The 18,531-nt window shown below is 44.6% G+C and overlaps 2 protein-coding genes across 4 annotated transcripts; one reads left to right on the top strand and one right to left on the bottom strand.

The window, feature by feature from the left end:
* The first annotated feature begins 213 nt into the window (after positions 1-213).
* Positions 214-5,649, top strand: LOC120644974 (DEAD-box ATP-dependent RNA helicase 1). 3 transcript variants are annotated; one of them, XR_005664033.1, is made up of 10 exons: positions 281-520; positions 979-1,213; positions 1,354-1,608; positions 2,145-2,296; positions 2,515-2,692; positions 2,822-3,009; positions 3,472-3,676; positions 4,119-4,224; positions 4,336-4,502; positions 5,198-5,649. XR_005664033.1 is itself a non-coding variant. In XM_039921719.1 (9 exons), the coding sequence occupies exons 1-9, from the start codon at positions 384-386 to the stop codon at positions 4,440-4,442; spliced, it is 1,563 nt and encodes a 520-aa protein (XP_039777653.1). In that variant the 5' UTR covers positions 214-383; the 3' UTR covers positions 4,443-4,741. The 3 variants fall into 3 exon arrangements, 2 of the variants coding, with proteins under 2 accessions (XP_039777653.1, XP_039777657.1); XM_039921719.1 differs by lacking the exon at positions 5,198-5,649 and having other exon boundaries at positions 214-520; positions 4,336-4,741; XM_039921723.1 differs by lacking the exons at positions 281-520; positions 5,198-5,649 and adding an exon at positions 780-899 and having other exon boundaries at positions 4,336-4,741.
* Positions 5,650-6,569: 920 nt separating this feature from the next.
* Positions 6,570-10,654, bottom strand: LOC120644989 (transcription factor LRL3-like). Its single transcript, XM_039921735.1, has 7 exons — positions 10,106-10,654; positions 9,932-10,012; positions 9,592-9,771; positions 9,197-9,262; positions 8,248-8,313; positions 8,064-8,132; positions 6,570-7,294 (listed from the first exon to the last, which is right to left on the bottom strand). Exons 1-7 carry the CDS (start codon positions 10,475-10,477, stop codon positions 6,920-6,922), a joined length of 1,209 nt encoding a protein of 402 aa, XP_039777669.1. The 5' UTR covers positions 10,478-10,654; the 3' UTR covers positions 6,570-6,919.
* Between the last annotated feature and the right edge of the window lie 7,877 nt (positions 10,655-18,531).

Raw genomic sequence — 18,531 nt, 5'->3', positions numbered from 1 at the left:
TTTTGTAAAGGAGCCAACGACTGTTTGTAAATTCAGATTCAGAATAGTTTCTTTGTTCATCTAGGGCACAAAAAGGTAGGCCGCAGCAGGCAACGGCTGGGCCGGGGACGTGGGGGTCAAAGCTTTTAAAATGTACGGCTCAAATCTCATTGTGGCTGGCCCAACAAAATGCAGCCCAACCCCTAAAAAACCAGAATGCAGCCCAACCCATTCCACCTCCGTGACGCGCCCTAGTTTGCCGGGTCCTCGCCGTCGCAGCCACCCCCCCCCCCCCCCCCCCCCCCCCCCCCCGCGCCGCCTCGCATCACCAGTGCTCCTCGCCGGCTTCAGCTCCTCCGCGAATTTATCACATCACCTGAGGGCTGAGGCGACTTCTGTTGCTGATGGTGGCCATGGCGAGGAAGGATGACGAAGAGGGGCCCGCGGACCGCGTGCCGCACCTGCCGTGGATGCGGTGCCCCGTCGACATCGACGCCTTCTCCGGCTGCCCCGTCGCGCAGCTTCCCCGCCTCGACCCCAGGTGCGCTCTCGATGCCCCCTCGTTTTCCTTGTGATCACTTGAAACAGGCGATTCGTTAGTTTGGTTGCTTGCTGCTAGGAGTAGAACTAACTATGTGGTTTTAGTTTTGATTTTTGCTGTCTCTAAGTGGGTGGGGGCAGTTACAGTGCGGATGCTATTTAGTTTTCACTCTCGTGGAGTTAGGAGTAGGATTGTCTTGGAATTTAGCTTGCCTTGCTTGGTTGCTCGCAGAAACTGTTGAACTGGATGGTGGTTGCTGCTTCTGCAATTTGTTAGGCTCGAGGTTCTAGTTCCAACTAGGTTGTCTTAGCAAAGCTTGGTGTTAATCCGCCCAGTGGCTAGCTTGTGTCACTGTGCTTAGCATTTTGGTTCCTTCGATGTAAGTTGTCAAATGCATTTTCAGTGCAGTTAATTTATCAAGCTAGGGAAGTGTCTGACGGGTATGCTTACCATTGTAGATTAGCAGAGGCTTTGCGGAGAATGGGAATTGAATCATTTTTTCCAGTTCAAGAAGCAGCTTGGGTGGAAACGATTGGTCCTGGTGCTTTTGAGAGGGATATCTGTATTAACTCCCCAACTGGATCTGGCAAAACTCTAGCTTATGCCCTACCTATTGTGCAAATGCTCTCCACACGGAAAGTAAGGTGCCTACGTGCTTTGGTTGTGCTTCCTACACGGGATTTAGCCTTGCAGGTTGGTGCATTTTTTTTTGTTTACCTTTTTGGAATTTATTTCTCCTAATCCATAGCGCCCACATTTGAGTCTGACATTTATTCATTTCATATCAGGCCAAAACAAATGAAAGTTTTTTTCTGTTTTTAATTCAATTGCAGGTTAAAGAGGTTTTTGATGCTATTGCTCCTGTTGTGGGTTTGTCGGTAGGTTCAGCAGTTGGCCAATCGTCAATAGCGGATGAAGTTTCCAATCTTGTCATGAAGCCCAAACAAGAGCTTTACCCAACTATTGATGAAGAATATGTTAAAATGGAACCACAGACTAAAGTTGATATATTGGTGGCAACACCTGGAAGACTGATGGATCACATTAACATGACAAACGGTTTCAGCCTGGAGCATCTTCAGTACCTGGTAGGCTCATTGGTAACTTTGTCGCATAACTCTTTTTACATCTCCATAGTGCTTGGCATGCTTACGTTGTCGATAGTTTTTGTTTTCTCTGAATCTAATGTCCTTCTCCTTCATGGAATTGTCTTTTTAAGCCTTGAAAGGTCACTGTAGTTTGTGTGTGCTTTGTAGACTGTACACTAAAATATGTGAATGGAACACACCAGGTAGATGTTTAGTGAGATTATGCCTTGGAATTGAATTTCGACCAGAATGTTTGCAGTTTGCTTTGTGCCTGGTTTATATCCATGTATATGGTGATGTGTATGATATAATGGCATCGATGCATCATTATTCTGGGCCAATTTGTGGCAACACAGAACTACCAGATTCACCACTTTAGATCTTTACTACATAATTTGACATATGGAATTGTAGTGTTTGTGTCTAAACATACAAACTTTTGCTTAAGCGTTTTTAGACTGCTTTAGCCTTGTCATGTCTGTGTACTTTTCCAACTTTCTAGCACCTGATATTTCATTTATTATGTTGGGATTCAGGTCATTGATGAAACAGATAGGATGTTAAGAGAGGCTTACCAATCCTGGTTGCCAACAGTGATCCAACTTACACTCTCAATTGGCAAAGATCATTCCTGGCACGACACTGATGGGAAAACTCTACTTCATCCATTGACTACTATTAGAAGATCGTAATTCCTATTACTAATTACATTCTCGTGCAGTTTCCTCCTTTAGTAAAGGTCACATTGTATATTCATATTATCATTCCCCTCTTTTATTAAGGTTAACCAATTTGCCCATATTCTCCGTACTTTGCATTCTTGTCGTTCCCTACCATATTAACAGTTTAATACAGGGCTATATATTTTGTTTGAGGATTTAATTAATCTGCTCTGTACCCATGTAGAGGTGTTGAGCGTGGGTTTAAAGGTAAATGCTATCCAAGATTAGCAAAGATAGTTTTGTCTGCTACACTGACTCAAGATCCTAGCAAGCTTTCTCAACTCGAGTTGCACCACCCCTTATTGTTGAATAGTGGGAAGAAGCGTTACAGAATTCCTACAAAACTTGAATCCTACAAACTGGTCTCTCCCTCCCTCCCTCCCTCTGTAGCACCTTTTATCTTAGATCAACAGTTTTGTGTCGTTCAAGTGTAAAAGTACCATTGGAAACTCTTTGTGCATACTCATATTTGTTCAATGATGTAATTGCAGATTTGTACATCAAACTTAAAGCCACTATCACTCATTGTTCTTCTCCAAGAGCTGCAAGGGAACAAGTGCTTAGTTTTTACCTCATCTGTAGAATCAAGCCACAGGCTAAGCACGTTGCTGGGATTTTTTGAAGACTTGCCCTTTAAATTTAGTGAATATTCACGCTTGCAGCGAGAATCTACTCGAAGGTAAGCTATCTAAATTACAATTGTTTAACTTGGTAAATCAAAGTTCTTCTTTTGGTTGAGTTTTGGGTGATTAGCCATATCAAGATTAACAAGAAAAGAATGTCTCTACTTGGATCTGCCTTACTAAAGTGCTGAGGTCATAATCTTTGGTTTACATGAATGAGAATTTAGAAAACAGTTACTTTGAAAGTATGTGATCTAGTGATGATAGGATTAGAGAATGTTACAATGAAGTAGCTCATCCCCAACTTGAGACATTAATGGTTATGGGATTTTATGGCCATGGTCTATGCCTATGTGGTAGGTTAAATTAGGAATAGGTCATACAGTAGGAATAGGTGATGAGTTTTCTCTCTATATATAAATTAGGGTAGATATCAAGTTTGTTTCTATACTAGTCGAGATTGGTAACTTAAGTGACCGATATGATGCCATTATATTAATTGAATTTCTCTCTTGCAGGAAGACACTGGAGGCCTTCAAGGGAGGGGAAATCGATGTTCTAATAGGTACTGATAGAATGGCTCGTGGAATACATATTGATGGTTTAAGATATGTTATCAATTATGATATGCCACCATATGTGAAAACATACATACATCGAGCGGGTCGGACTGCAAGAGCAGGGGAGTCTGGTTCCTGCTTCACCTTTTTAAGAAAACATGAGGTATTGCTCTGCCTAGCGATAATAGGTAGCTTTCCCAATGCCTGTGTATGCATGATTGTATTGTGAAAAGGTTGCAATCTCATTAACTGTATGGCTGTACCGTTGGGGTTAAGACTCATGAACTGCGAGCTGAGTATTTGTTGTCTTGTTGAGCAGCTGGATGTTTGTTTGGCATATGATTTGGTGTGGAAAGTTGTTATAGGGACACTGCTTAGTACTGACTACTGAGCACTGAGGCCTCCTGACTTGTGTTAGAAATTAAGAATGCATAAAGCACTTTGATGTCCTTTCCAAAGTGAAATATAACTATGTGCACTACTAGATGCCTCCATTTTATTACCAGACATGCACCCAACTGGATCATACCCAGAGCAGTTGCAATATGAATATACTTTGTGAATTTTTAATTTCTATTCCAGTTGCTGAGCCAAATGTTTTGTAGGTTAAAACTTTTGACAAAATGCTGAAGAAGGCTGACAATGCTAGCTGCAGTCTTCATTCATTGCCTGAGGAATCAATAGAAACACTTCGTCCAGTTTTCTCCATAGGTGAGATAATGGTCCTGTAATTAGGATGTGCTGGTCTTTTGTTACTTCTCACCTATGATTTTAACACTCCATTCATTCTAACTATTGTCATCTTCTTGTTTGGTTCAAAAGCTCTGAAAAAACTGGAAGAGTCTCTGGAATCAGAAGCAGCAAAGAAATCTAATCCAGGAGATAAAATCCCAAGTGGTTCTAAACGAAAGAGAACAAACCAGAAGTGAAGCAATAGATTAGCTTAAGTTCTGAAGTATTGATGTCGCATCTGCATTTGCTACAGAGATGTGAGATCTACTCTCTGAGATGTCATGCAGTTTTTCTAAAGGACCATTATATTTGTTTTTCTATGTTCAGTGTAATGTTGGTGAATTGTCCTTACGGGGAAAAAGAGAGCCATGAGGCGATTTCCCAGTTAGAAGACAGGCTAGAATGGTGCATCATAAACCTGTAATTTGAAGTGCGCTTAACTTTGATTAATCAAATTTGAGACTGAGCCTTGGTAATTCTGAGTTGGACTTGAAAATTTGAGCCAAATCTTTATTCTACTATTCAACTTGTTAATATATCCAAACTTTACATCATATACGAGTCCTTTTCTGCTTCCTTGATTTCTATGCATCTCTTATGAGGTTACATTCCAGCCATTTTGTTCTCCACTAACAAGAGATGGTTATGTATGGTACTTACATTCCAGGTTGTGGCCATTATTGGCTGTAGACATTCGCTTGTGAATGTTCAAGGCTGGGATTTTCCTATATCTAAAAAAAAGGTTCCAGCCATTCTGATCAGAATTCAGAACAAAATAATATCCCACATCTTTATCATACTTATCTAGTAGTCTCCACTGCCATATTTTGTTATTCAGATTTGAGAATGAATTTTGAAGGATCCTCTGGGCAGAAGCTCTGATGTTCTTAAGAGTATAGTAGTAATTTCAGAAGCATATTTATTTACTGATTTACTACTTTTCTTTTGGCAGCCAGCAGGACTTCTTATAACTGGTTCGTCTATCATTATGGATACCCAAAGTAAGACGGATGATTTCATATGTTTGCTGTGCATTCCTCTGTCCTACCTCAGGGCAACTTTCGCCATGCCTTCAACTGGCCGATCCATTTTGATGAATGGTACAGTAAATTTCTCGGTCATGGACAGTTGGAAAAGCATCCTTCTTCCCTTCTGTGGTGTTCATCATTCACTGTGCATTTATGGCTGGAAGGAGGCCACCCCAAAGAAAAAGTTGGGTACCTTCACATCAATGTATCGGCACTCGTAACCTTTCAGTTATGCTTTACACTTGGAATATTCCTTTCTGTCTTTGTCGATAAAACGGTTTTTACTCAATTATTTAGTGCCATTGATCGGGAAATGTCAAACTAGCATATCACTCGGCTGAACACCCCATTTCCTTCTCTCCAACTTTCAACGTGATTTTTTTTGTCTGTCTTGGTAACAATGGGAGATCACATCTGCATCCCTTTTTTTTTTTTGCAATGTCTTTGTGGTCCAGTTTTAGACTGCCTACCCTTCGGTTGCCCTTGTTCCCTAGAGCTGTCAATGGGAGTTGTTGTAAAGCATGATCAAAGATGCTCTTCATTTACTTCACCAACGTGGGTGCATCTCCTTACCAGGATCCTGCTGTTATCAGGTAAATATATGCCCATGATCCTCTCGTCTCCATTTGTTTACTCGGAGCCAGCCCATCGCGGCGTGCGAATTGAAGGCAGGGAGGGAATATTGCCACTTAGTAGCCTGCACGCACGCCCTTCTCGGATCATCCAACCGTGTTTTCGCCTGCGCTGCAATCATTAACGCTGCATCATCACATTTGTAGGAGGTGGTTAGGGGAAAAACTAGCTGTGGATAGGATACAGGATGCTCCCCAGTCCCCAGAGAAATTTTAAGCTCGAGTTGTGCTTGGTTTCTTGGTGCCCGCAACTGATGCGTCTGTGTCTGCAGATAGAGGATTACGGTACATCCTTCGCAGAGTGCTATTTCATGAATATTTTCAGACTGTTCAGACCATTGGGCGCTCGCAAACACTTGCTTTGCACCGTTCCTCTGTAAATAGTCATGCGCTGCAAAATAAGCACCTTATCTGCCCTCCCATCTATACTATTACATCAGGGAAGACTTATAGTATGTGCTTAGCTTTAAGGTACACTCTCTATATCTAAGGTTATCTGGTGGTCCGAAAAGCGCCTAATTTCAGCAGTGGAGAGGAGACTTTGCAGCTCATCTGTAATGTCTCTGCCCTGTTCTATCTCATAATCTTTCATTTTGTTGACCAGCTTTGCACTTGATGCCGCCCGGACACCCAGTTGATAATTTTGTTCGCGGGATGGGATATGAATACGATCCTTTGGACCAATAATTTGGATTCCTCCTCACCTCCACCTAACAAGAGACACGACAGCTCCACGACAAATTTTGCAGAAAAAGAAAGCTAGGGATTAGAGGAGGAGCTCACAGCCCAGAAAAGGAGAGGTAAAGAGACCAGAAAAGCTATTTCGCAAGAACATGAAAAGACAGAGCTAAAGGTGGCATGATTCAACATCATTTCTTATAATATAAACAAACAAAAGGAGGGCAGGAAAGGTGGAGGGAAAAGGCCTGCTGCACCATTTCACAATTCCACCCCTACAAGACCACGCTTTTGAGCACACAACCTCCTGACAAGTCAAGAACACTGCCTCTGCCTTCACTGTTTACTGCCGGCACCAGCGTCCTTGACGGTCCGGGAGTCATCGCCGCCGGCGCCGTTCATCAATGGAGGCGACGCAGGGTTGCCGCCTTCATGCGCAGGGCCTCTAGCACTGCCCATTGAGCCAATGGAGGGGCGGGATAGGAGGGACGACGATGTGGCAGAGGAGATGGCCGAGGCTAGAGAGATGGGCATCAGGCAGAGCCCCTTGCCCTGCAGGTACTGCATGGCGGTGCCCATGTCCTCCTCCATCAACCTGGCAACTTGTTGCTCCGTCACCTTCAGGCTGCCGCCGCCATTTTCACCATTGCCACCGCCGTTAGCACCATTGCCATCTCCGCTGTCGCTCATACCGTTCCCATTCCCATTACCCTGCAACAAGGATTTGAATTTGATGCGATGGCAATTTGGCTGATGCACAAGATTATAAAAACTGACGGGCATTTCGTCAGTCAAGATGATAAAAATAACCATGGACATTTTGTCAAATTTCACTCGGTTGACCTTATAGCAGCCGGGAAATTTTTCAGGAGTTGGGGATTCTCCGAAGTGGGCTAGTAGCCTATGCGGCTTAAACGCCTGGTCAGTACCTTGTAATCACTTTTCAGGCGTGTTTTTCCTTTTTGGCTCGAGTCTATCAACAAAGATTCCAACATACCTTTTCCGATGTGTTGGCCACTAATGCTTGATCAGTTCCTTAAGCAAAGTTATGGCACACATTTCTTTTTGATTTTGTGCAATTCTGCAACCATGCTGTTTGGTTTTAGTACATCTTTTTCGTGACTTTTAGCCCTCGAATGCCAAAGGTAGGATTGGAAATTTTTATATTGATATCCTATTATTTAGACTTAATCATGGATCAACTTTAGACTGGCATAAACAATTTTCGATGGGTTAAACTATTCTCAAATGGTTCGGAATGCCAACTTTAAAGATGACGAAATATTTGGACCTAACCAACGGTCAAAAGGATAACACTTTCCCTGATTGCTTTATGCCCCAGTGAACATCATTAGAGCATTTCAGGGTTCAACATACATGTCCCACATTTATTAGTTAGCCTCTGGCTTTGTATCAATTGGGGCCGTTGCTGGCACTTTAGTTTTCAAAAAATAACAATATATGACAAAACCATAGGTACCTCTGATGACATGTTAGCAACTAGAGGGCCGACCCCTGCAGCTCCACCCAATCGGCTCATGCTAAGAACCTGCAGCAATGAGAAACATTTGGGGAGGACAAGTTTTGTCCAGTGCCCAGATTTTGAGCTGAATTTTGAAAGCCACCCCACAGTAACCTAGCTAGGTGTAGCAAAGCAGAAATACCTTGACTTGGAGCTGGAGGAACTTCACATAATCAATGATCTCATCAAGCATCGATGCCTTGTCGGTCTGCAAACAAAATTCCAAATGATCACTTCAGCGACAGTGATCTATGTCCATTCTGGTGTTTGTGCTGTCTGTGTAAGCTCTATCGACTAAGACACGACGAGTGATGTTTTTATTCCAAAGGGCAGCAAAAGAGAATTCGTCATGATACTCTAACAGTGACTGCAAGTTGTGCCGAAAAGGATCTCAGATGTGCCAATAGAAGCTCCATCGTGGCACGTGATGTTCGTGGGGAACAGGAGCTGGAGTGTTTAGACAATGCTTATGTCTCCAGCTTTGGTGTTTTGCAGCTGTCGCTTAGTTCAAGCAAGGTATGTCTCGGAGTTCATGTATATCTCTGCATTTTATACCAAAGCCTAGCTAGTTAACCTGCCATAACCCTCATAGGAATCTTGTGGCTTCCAGTGATCAACATTCCCCCAGATAATGTCATGTAATAGTTTTGCGGTCTTACTGGCAGTAGATTTTTACTACTGCTAGTGCTAGACCATCTTTTTTTTAAAAAAATAAAGTGCTAGACCATCTTTAGAAGCTACTAATTACTAAAACACATCCTCCAATGGAGGTCCGACACGTGTGGAATCAGCCAAGCAGTGAACGAAGTGGGCAAATGCACAATATGCCCCAACTACCAAGTTTTCTATTCTTTAATGCACTTTTTATTTTACCAATGTTACTATAACAAGTCAAGATAGTGTATCAGCTAAAGACTGAATTTAAGGAAAAAACGTACTCCTACTGTCCTACATCACACCACAGCGTAAAAAAGAAACGAGTGCAACCTCACCACATCTCAAGGAAAGTTTCCTGCTACTTTGTTCAAAATAAAGGGTAAAAGGAGAAAAAGAGGGGAGAAAAGAAAAGATAGGGAAAAAAATTGGTCTACCTTGTTGGCGTTAGGGACCAGCTCCTGCAGCGCCTTCATCCTCTCAGCTATCCTCTCCCTCCGGAGCTGCAACAAACGCATGGCGAGAATGAGCAAGAAGACACAAAGGAGATGCACAAGCTGAAGTATGAAAGTGATCGGCAGACCCATACAATTCATCCTACTGTTCATCTCTAATTCTCTTCTGTATCTCAGTATCTGAACACTGAAACCAAAATTTGTGGCCAAATTTCGCAGCTTAAATTGGAGCAAGCGACAGTGAAATTGAGGTCTGTGATAGGTCAAACTAGCGTCCGAGAATTGTGGAGCTCCAGGCACAACGCAGGAGTAGTACAGTGATGCAGGCATTAAAAAATGGAGAGGGAGAAGGGAAAGGTGGTGGGAGAGTGGCGTACACGTTCGGCGATGCTGTGAGGATCAGTCGCTTGTCCCCTCCTCGCCCGCAGGCGCTGCTGGCGCGGCGGCGCAGCCCCTCCGCCCGGCGACGCTCCAGCTGCCGGAGCGCCCGCCGGTGCCGACCCGCCGCCACCCGCGGCCGCGCCTCCTCCGAAGCTCTGCGCCGGCACTGATCCGCCCTTTGACCACACGAGGATAGAAGACACGGGTTTCTCAGTCCAATTGATCAGCCAAGAAAAAACAAACTTGCCAGCAAAATGAAGAACTGAAATTCTAGTAGCAGAAGCAAAGCGATTGTTGGATAATAGTATAATTGAGAGTGCAAACGTGCTGATGAACCTGCCCAAACTGCGGCTGCACGGCGGCGGCGCCATGCATCCCGGCGGCTCCGAATCCGTTGTACAGTGCCTGGTCGCCACCCTACAAAACATGAAAACCATGTCAGCGACGGGGCAAAACGAAAGTTCTCCAGGAGGCAATCAAGCAGAGCGGAGCAGAATAATAAAATTTTACAGCGGCATTGGGGGACTTGAAGGCGGCGTCCATGTCCTCCCTCCCCCGGTCGGTGAACAGCGGCAGCGGCAGGAACCCCGCGGCGCCGCCGTCCTCCCCGCCGGCGGCGAGGCCGTGCAGGTCGCTGAGGTGGAGCATGACGGGCTTGTCCACCCCGCCGCCGCCGATCTGGTGGTGGCGGAGCCGCGAGGCGAGGAGCGCGGACTCGTCGAACGCGGCGTCCTCGGAGGCCCCCGCGGCGGGGAGCTCCCAGGGGGACTTGCCGGAGCCGAGCTCGGACCACGCGGCCGGCAGCGTGGACAGCATCTGGTCGAAGAAGTCGTCCTGCCCGCCTCCACCTACGCCCTGCATTTCGCGGCCGCTCGGCTGCATGGGCAGGGGTGGCGAACCGGCGTCTGGTGAGGCGCGCGGTTCCTTACTTGGCAAGAGCTTGTTGCAGCGAGAGAGAGGATGGTAATGGCGGCGAGGAAGGGGAGCGAGCGAGCGAGAGGAAAGAAAGGCGTTCGTTGGGCTCGGAAAGGAGAGGGGGCGTGTAGCGTGCGGGGTTTTATAATCGCGCTTTACGTGGCCGGCCAAATAATGGTGTCCTGATGATGTTGCAAAACTGTGCGGGGAGATCCTTGGATTTCATGGGAATTCTGCAGTGGACAATTGTATACAGAATAGTAGCAAGCAATAGCAGAGATGTAACACCTCGGGTATTAATCATCTATAATTAAGACTAAGCCCAGCTATTAATTTTGAGAAAAATCTAAACGATAAAACTCACTGATCAAATTTCTTGGCTCAGTTCAGTCGGACCGGTTTGACCGGTCGGGGCGACCGGTCTGACCGGTTGAACCTGTTTTGTGGGTTTTGGGCTCACATCATTTAAACCACCCTTCTCTCTCAACAACTCACTCATCCTCAACACGCTCAGGCCACTCTTTCCCCGAGCTCTCTCCCTCTCATTCCCTACCCAAGCCCTAAACTCCTCAATCCTCCCTCTCCCTTGATTTCGAGGCCAAGGGAGCTTCGGATTTGTGTAGGTGATCATCTCCTCCACGTGCTCCTTTTCTGGGGTGCTGTGGATTCTAAGTTCTTCGTGGGGAAGAAGCCATTCAAGGTAATCAAGTTTGGTTGGATTGATCTCCTTTTCTAGGTGGTTCTAATTAATTTTCTTTGGTCAAACGTGTCCACTTACATCCCTGAACTAAAGCCTAGAAGGAATTTAGATTTGGTGGGCTAGATAACTCATTCAAGGTAATTCACCTAGGGTTGGGTGAATCCACCTTTTTGGAAGGTTTTAGTCGATTTTCTTGGGTCAAGATCATCTATAGGCATCTCTGAATTAGGGTCTAGAAGGATTTGAAAGTTGTGGGCTAGTTTAGCCGCGACTTAGATTCTAGTTTGTGGTCTGGGTAGGACCGGTCTGGCCGGTGGCGGGATTGATTTAATTGGGACCGGTCTGACCGGTCAAGTGGACCGGTCTGACCGGTGTGGCCCTGGCTGAGAGGAGGCAATGAGTGGGTGTTGGTGCAATTAGTTGTAATTTAATTTGGTATTGGTTATTTATAATTTTTATAAATCATGCATGCATTCTCATATCATATGCATATGCACACGTGCAGTAGTCGCCGCGGAGGAGGTGATATACGAGGTGGTTGCGGAGCCACCAGAGCCGCTAGAGCAGGCCCAGCGGGAGGAGAGGCGTGAGAACCAGGCCCAAGGCCCAACTCACTCCAGTTCTGAGCAGCAGCCAGAAGACAAGCCCCGGTGCACAATCTATTAATTTAAATTATGACACCTATATATGTATTTATTATTTGTGCATTAAGTTGTAGGAGTTATTTGGAACCTTAGTTGTATGATCCCTAGGTTTTCCTAGGCCTCTTACTAGTATGAATAGGTCGCTAGCACTGCTATGTTTAATAGGGCTCGATAGAAGTCGAGTGATAATTCTGTCACTCGCGAGATATAGGTTGTCTCTATATTACATTATATAAGTTACTATATCCAAGATGGAAGAGATGGGATGGGAGACCGGATGGGGGAATGTGTAGCCCTATCTGTGTCAATTAAGGACCGTTCCGTTGTCGGCTGTGCTGATCGGGGATTGAATTGTACTAACCGCATGCCGGGAGTAGGAGGTAGTCGAAACCGGTAAGCCGAGTACTGCTTTGCTTCGAAAGTACAGAACTTCTACCCACCCCTTAGGGCGAGTCGAGTGGCCGCGGAGAATTGGGATGCATGAGTTTACTTTTGGTGATCTCTCGTAGGGTTCGACTGACTATATGCAGGTGGGGCGGTTCTGTAGTTCGCGGCAGGGAGGGGAAAGGTTGGTACGTGGGGTCCGACGGGGCTTTTGCGTGCCGTGTTGGTTAGGTCCACCTTGCAAGGTTAAATCGGATCGATTCGCCGTGTCTCGCGGTTATGAGAGCCTTGATCTCTTGATCACATCGTAGAAATGAAATGGAATAAGAATGAGATGAGATGCAATGAAGGCTGATATTATTTAATTAATGGTTTGCTCACCTTGATTGTTATAGTTTTGCAATTCCTAGGTGGTTAGTAAGTCTATTAATATAAATGGAAGCTAAAACCTAGAAAATAAGGACTCACCTCTAGTGCCTTTTTTGCAAAATCAACCACCAGTCAAAATGTCTTGCATGTCTAGATATGTGGGCTAAGTTATACCCACTGGTCGGATAAGTCTTGCTGAGTATTAGTTGCTCAGGGTTTGTTGCCACATTTTTGTTTCCGGGCACCCGGACATTGACTTCTGTCCCTGCTGTGTCAAATTTATCCGCCGTGATGCAGAGGGGTGGGAAGTGGCGAAGCGAGACCCCTAGATTAGGGATTTGGCGAGTTGCACGCGTGTGAGCGATGTGTGCAGCTTCTCTGTCTGTTCAGACCGGTCTGACCGGTCGGTGGGACCGGTCTGATCGGTGTCTACGTAGAGTTCCCATGCAAACCGGTCTGACCGGTTGGATGAACTGGTCTGACCGGTTGAGAAGAGGCAGAACACTAGCGTAGTTGTAGGTTCTTTTTTATTTGAACTTGGCTACCCTATTGTATAGTTTGTAAACTAATTAGTTTATGTAGATTATGTAAACTATTGGTGTATTTGAACTCGGTTTGTAAAACTCTTTGTTAATATCGTATGTCACTCTTGTATATTTTCAAATATTTATTGTGTTTGTACCATCTGTGCCCGCCTTCGCGCGGGACTACCGGTGTTGTTTCGACCGGGCCGTGGGTTGAGAAATAATCGCCAAATTAAGCCATCAAGTTAATGCGCCGATGTGTTTAAATGATGGTCATTACGTTTAATTTGAAGTTTTAATTTGGCGATTCCGTCACAAGAGAGGTCTGTCACTCTCGATTCTAGGGCGGAAAACTTAGTAGTACGATTATTTGAAAAAAAAGTACAGAATACGTAACTAAAGATGGATCTAACTGCAAAGATCCAACAGTCACAGGCCACAGGAGGACTGAGAAATTTCGCAAAAAAAAAGGAGTGAGAAATTTGACTGCAACGGGAAGTAGAAGGAGCTGTTGCCTTGGCCTCGATCGATCACAATTCACGTCCATGAGGTGAGGTGGTTGTCGCGCGCTTGGGCGTGGCCAGCCGCATTTGACCGCGCGGGCAAAACAATCCCCCTTCTGTTTCGTTCCAGCCTCTGCACTAGCACTAGCTTGCCAAGAGGTTCTTATACGGTGAAATCGGACAACAACTACGGGTCTGAAGCGGCTGTAGGTTTCTTCTGGAGGTCAGGGATCAGACATTCAGAAATCGCGAGCGAGATTTCAGTTCAGCCTCGGGGCATCATCGGAACAAGAACAAAGCGGTGGTTTCACTCTCTGTTCGGCTGGACGTGGCTGGCGACTAATGCTGATTTATTGTGAGAGAAAAGTACTACTAGCTGGTTGGTGTTGGTGCTAGTGACTGGTGCTGATTTAGTGTAAAAGAAAAATAATGTTGGTTGATTGCAGCAGAATAGAGTGAAAGGCAAAAGCAGCAGCAGCTGTGTCTGTCTGGGTGCTGCGGAGCAAGGGCTCGGCACTTCGGCAGATACTACAGCCAAAGTCTGGGACAAGACAAAACACGAGCACCCTCTCTGCGCGCTGGCGCCTGGCGCTGCGGCTGCGCTTCTTTGCTCGCAGAGGAGAGAAGACCTGCGATGCGAGGCGGCGACTTCCTTTCTTTGCCCTCTCTTCCCCTCCAATTATCTGCTGACTCGTTCGTCACTACTGCCATTAATTAACAAAGCTGCTTGCTGTGCCTGTCACTCACGCCAACACGTCCTGGATCAAATGGATATGCTTATGTATCTGTCACAGTCTCATTACGCATACCTGCCTCGGAACCATGGCCTGATTTTCCTCGAGAGAGCGAGCGAGAGGGGATCAGAGGAAGAAACGTGCGTGTACGCTTCTGCCTCTGTTTTTCATAGTCGTATGCTAACTTAGCACTGATTCTTTCAATGGAGTAACATGTGTAATGGTTCTTATAAGCAAAGATCCGATGGTAATGCAGCTGAGGCATGGCAATTCTGGAATGGCCACGGAACTGATTCCAGATTGGTTCAAGGTGTGTATAGGCATGGAGGAAGAACTAAAACCCTTAGATGTTGATCCAATGGTTCAGATTGAAGTTTGCATAATTTGCACAGAGATGTTGGTTTGTACCTGATATGTTCATCGAGGAGGAAAAAAGAGCAAGTGACAAGAGAGAGAGAGAGAGTTGTATCTTTTGTTCCAGTGGGAAAATTGCGGTCAATTTTTTGTGATTTGTATGCAGAATAGGTATTTAATTCTTGCATTCTAATTCCTAAAACTGCTATCGTTATATATGTCGCTCCAAAGATAGAAGAAGCAAAGAGCAAGCTGGTCAAGTAATAGCCACATAAAAAGTAATCCGTAAAGCCACAATATTCAGGGCATCCCACGTCTCCTCCGGGAGTCATTCCCTTGACATTGTTTAAGACAGAATAACTATCTTCTTCATCAGCTAGCAATGCAAATTAAAGTGCGGTTCTAATGGGGTCCAAGGTTCTATAAGTATCTCTTATGAAGTGACAGAGTACTAATTACCGCATGCTTATCTATGACAACTTACAAGCAGTGACGATCAAAGAGGTTCTTATTATGCTTTATTTAGGGGGGACTGGCCCGACGACTCGACTCTAGATTATTCCTCGATGAAAAAAAACCATACTCACGATCAATAGCTAAGCTGAGCCAGAAAATAGACCTATTAATTACAGTATACCTCTCTAGCTAGCTAGCTAGCTAGCTTATTCCTTGTCAACTTTATATCTGATAAGAAAGAAGTTAAATAAATATAGTTACCAAATTAAAGGAAAAAAATTACTATGCCCTATCAAATGAAGTATAAATGCTAATATATACTAAAATTTAGCACTCAACTTTAAACCATCCAAACCATCCGAATAGGTTGTATGGCGCAAATACAACCAGAAGCCGTGACGGTTTGACACGTCACTGAAATTGATTGCCCTTCCGATGGAGACCTGGATGCTGCGAGGATAAAATAAAGATAAATACTCGAGAGACATCAGACATTGAACCGGGAGCAATCAAATAATCACGTCCACCCCTATAGGATTAGATATCATAGTAATGATGTGCTAATTATATAGGAGCCGAGAGGGAGTCGAAGCCGGGTCTGTTTGGATAGTCTAAAGTTGAGTGCTAAACATCAGCACCTGTTAGCACTCATATCTCGTGCTAAAGTTTTCAAGTCTAGACTAAAGTTTAGCTACCCCATTAATAACGCTCCTGTTTGGATGAGCAAGTGCTAAAGTTTAGCACCTTTAGATATTATTAGCATTTGGATCCCAATACCCTCAAGAAATATTATTTTTGGGCCATGCTGGAAGATGCAGCAACATATATTCTTCTTGTTGATGTTAACAGACGCGAGATGGAGAGGTTGAAGGACAAGGAGGTGCGGAAAGTAGTGGCTGTTTCTGAATTAGTTGCGTTCATGCGTACGTGTCTAATTTAGATCTTCTCGCGCCATGGATTAGTTTAATGCTCCAAGGCTGCTCACTGTTTTTCAGAAGGTCTTGCAAAGGTAAAGGTTATCTAGGAGCGATTCAAAAAAAAAAGCTTATCCAGGAGAAAATAGGCGAGATTTTTTTCCGGATCCTCATCACCATTCACCAGTCACAATCACACTTCATTCTTTTCTGTGTCAAGTAGTAGCACTTGGATTAAGCTGAACAAAGCTGCGCAAGTAGATCAGTATCCCAAACAAAAAGGTTACATAGCAAAGTACTATTACTAGTAGCCTTTGAGAAAGAAGTTTGACAGCGGCAAAAGAAGGTCGGACAAAAGAAAAGTTTTGCCCAAAGAACCGTTTGGGATTTCTCGAGAAAAAAATAGTATGCATGACAAAGACCTTACAACTAAAAGGATTTGAGCAGAAAGAGAGTTAGGTCAAAGTCAAAAATAGTATCATAGCAAAGACCTTATAACAATAAACATGGTTAAAGTTAGGTAATGTGACTTTTGAACAGAGGAGTATTGGAAAGGGAAAACAAATTTTGTTACCTCTTATCAAAGAATAGAAACAAAAGACGACGACAACAACAACATAGCCTTTTTTCCCAAGCAAATTGGGGTAGGCTTTTAAAGAAAGCTCACTGGAATATAAAATTAGAAAGGGTTCAGTTATCTGAATTTAAGATATGAAAATATTACGTTATCCAACTATTATCACTATTAAAAATACAGCAGTATGCAAAGGAGAATGGCTTAATAATTGTAGTTGGTAATAAAGAAAGAAAAAGAATGGCAAAAGAGAATAAACATTTTTTTTGAGAGTAGGGGTTCCTATTCATCTTGTGGAAGATGATTAGATTGTGTATTTATAATCCAGCAAAAGCCCAACATGTATATTAGTAAGTCCATAACGGCCCATAAACAACGCAAGCACAGTAGCAACGAAGCGGAGCGCAGTACTGCCGTGGGTAGTACTACCACCTTTTGTTATTTGTTTCTTTTCTTGCTCCGGTTGTACTTGAAGCTGGTAACTCCCAATTTTCCTTTTGAACCAAAAGAAAACATGAGTAAATGTTGAGCTAGTATATATTATTTCAATATTTTAGAATACTTTATTCAACATTACTTTAGATCTTGTTCAACATTTCATATAAACTGCCACAACATTTTATATAGTAATGTTGAAATAGTATATCTAAAATGTTGAAACTAAAAAACAGAAAATATGTAATCATGTCAGATCTCAATTTGTTAGAAAAATTCTAAGAAAGATGATGGTTGAATCAGAATTGAAAATAAATGAGGCGTTAGAGAGATAAAGAAGTTTAAAATTTGGAAAACAAACCTTGTGTGAGCTAATCAATTTCCTGCTATTTCCCATCTGTCCACCCGCTCCCTCCCGGGTCCGGCCCAGGAGTCGATGGTCCACCACACCTACGCCAGACCACGTCATCCTGGTTTGCCCACGCTCGCATCTAGTCCATTAGATTAGCTACGTGCACGCATTTTAAAGTGAAAGATGCGAAGATGTTTAAGAAACTTTCTTCTGGAAGATAGATAGAATTTCCCGGGAGTAAGCAATTGCTGTCATCGTCCGTCAAGACGGCTCAAGCGCATTGCGGCTCTGTTTACATGGGGCATGGCCAAACAGGCCGGAACATGGCCTGCTAAGGCATGGCCCAAGTACGACGGTGTATTGGGCCACTAGGCTCCCTGCAGCCCTACCCCTCCGCCGCTCCTCTTCGCCGAGCGCGACGGCGGTCGGCAGCCCCTCATCTCCCCTCCCGCCCCCGCCCTCGCCTTCACCGCGCGCGGCAACCTGCATTGCGCAGCCCCATCCTACTGGGAGTTTACGGTTCCGTTCCCTTCTCTCTGTCTCTCTAGTCTCTACTCTCCTGGTTTTCCTAGTTCCATTCCTGCTGGCAACGACTGGGGGAGCGTCGGCGCTATTCGGTCTTCGTCGGGCCCTTTGCCGACGAGCAGCACCCACGCGGCGACGCCCTTCCCTTCTTCGAAATGGAGCACCCGAAACCCTAATACTCCCCCTCAATCCACCAATCAGTTTCTTGATGTACTATAGTTACAGTGCCATCAACTGGCTTGTTCACACACAAGTGAGCATTATTATTGCCTGGACGAATTTACTGGTAGCAATCATTTTGTCATGATAACAGGAATTCTTTGACACTCCAATGACAGTGATCACCGGAAGTATCATTCAAACTAATCCCTCCTCCGCTCAACTCATAGTTGGCCATGGCCATGGACCGACCACGTCGTCCCGCAGGATCCGGGTCCATCAGAACGTAAGGGGATCAAGCCAGCCTGAGGAACGAGAAAAGAGTTCCCGGCGACCTGAAAGACGTCGGAGCTTGGACAGAGTTTACCTTCCAGACGACTTGCACACTTCAGAT

This window comes from Panicum virgatum, chromosome 1K (genome assembly GCF_016808335.1).
Source record: "Panicum virgatum strain AP13 chromosome 1K, P.virgatum_v5, whole genome shotgun sequence".
Lineage (NCBI taxonomy): Eukaryota > Viridiplantae > Streptophyta > Magnoliopsida > Poales > Poaceae > Panicum > Panicum virgatum.
This window is presented reverse-complemented; position numbering and strand designations above follow the sequence as displayed.

Excerpts from the sequence above, each read along its gene's own strand:
- LOC120644974 (XM_039921719.1), top strand. The coding sequence starts at position 384 with ATGGTGGCCATGGCGAGGAAGGATGACGAAGAGGGGCCCGCGGACCGC. Across the intron at positions 3,010-3,471 it reads CAGCGAGAATCTACTCGAAG|GAAGACACTGGAGGCCTTCA; the intron begins GTAAGCTATCTA and ends TCTCTCTTGCAG. Across the intron at positions 4,225-4,335 it reads TCGTCCAGTTTTCTCCATAG|CTCTGAAAAAACTGGAAGAG; the intron begins GTGAGATAATGG and ends TTGGTTCAAAAG.
- LOC120644989 (XM_039921735.1), bottom strand. The coding sequence starts at position 10,477 with ATGCAGCCGAGCGGCCGCGAAATGCAGGGCGTAGGTGGAGGCGGGCAG. Across the intron at positions 9,772-9,931 it reads TGCAGCCGCAGTTTGGGCAG|GGCGGATCAGTGCCGGCGCA; the intron begins GTTCATCAGCAC and ends GTGTGGTCAAAG. Across the intron at positions 8,314-9,196 it reads TGGTCCCTAACGCCAACAAG|ACCGACAAGGCATCGATGCT; the intron begins GTAGACCAATTT and ends TTTTGTTTGCAG.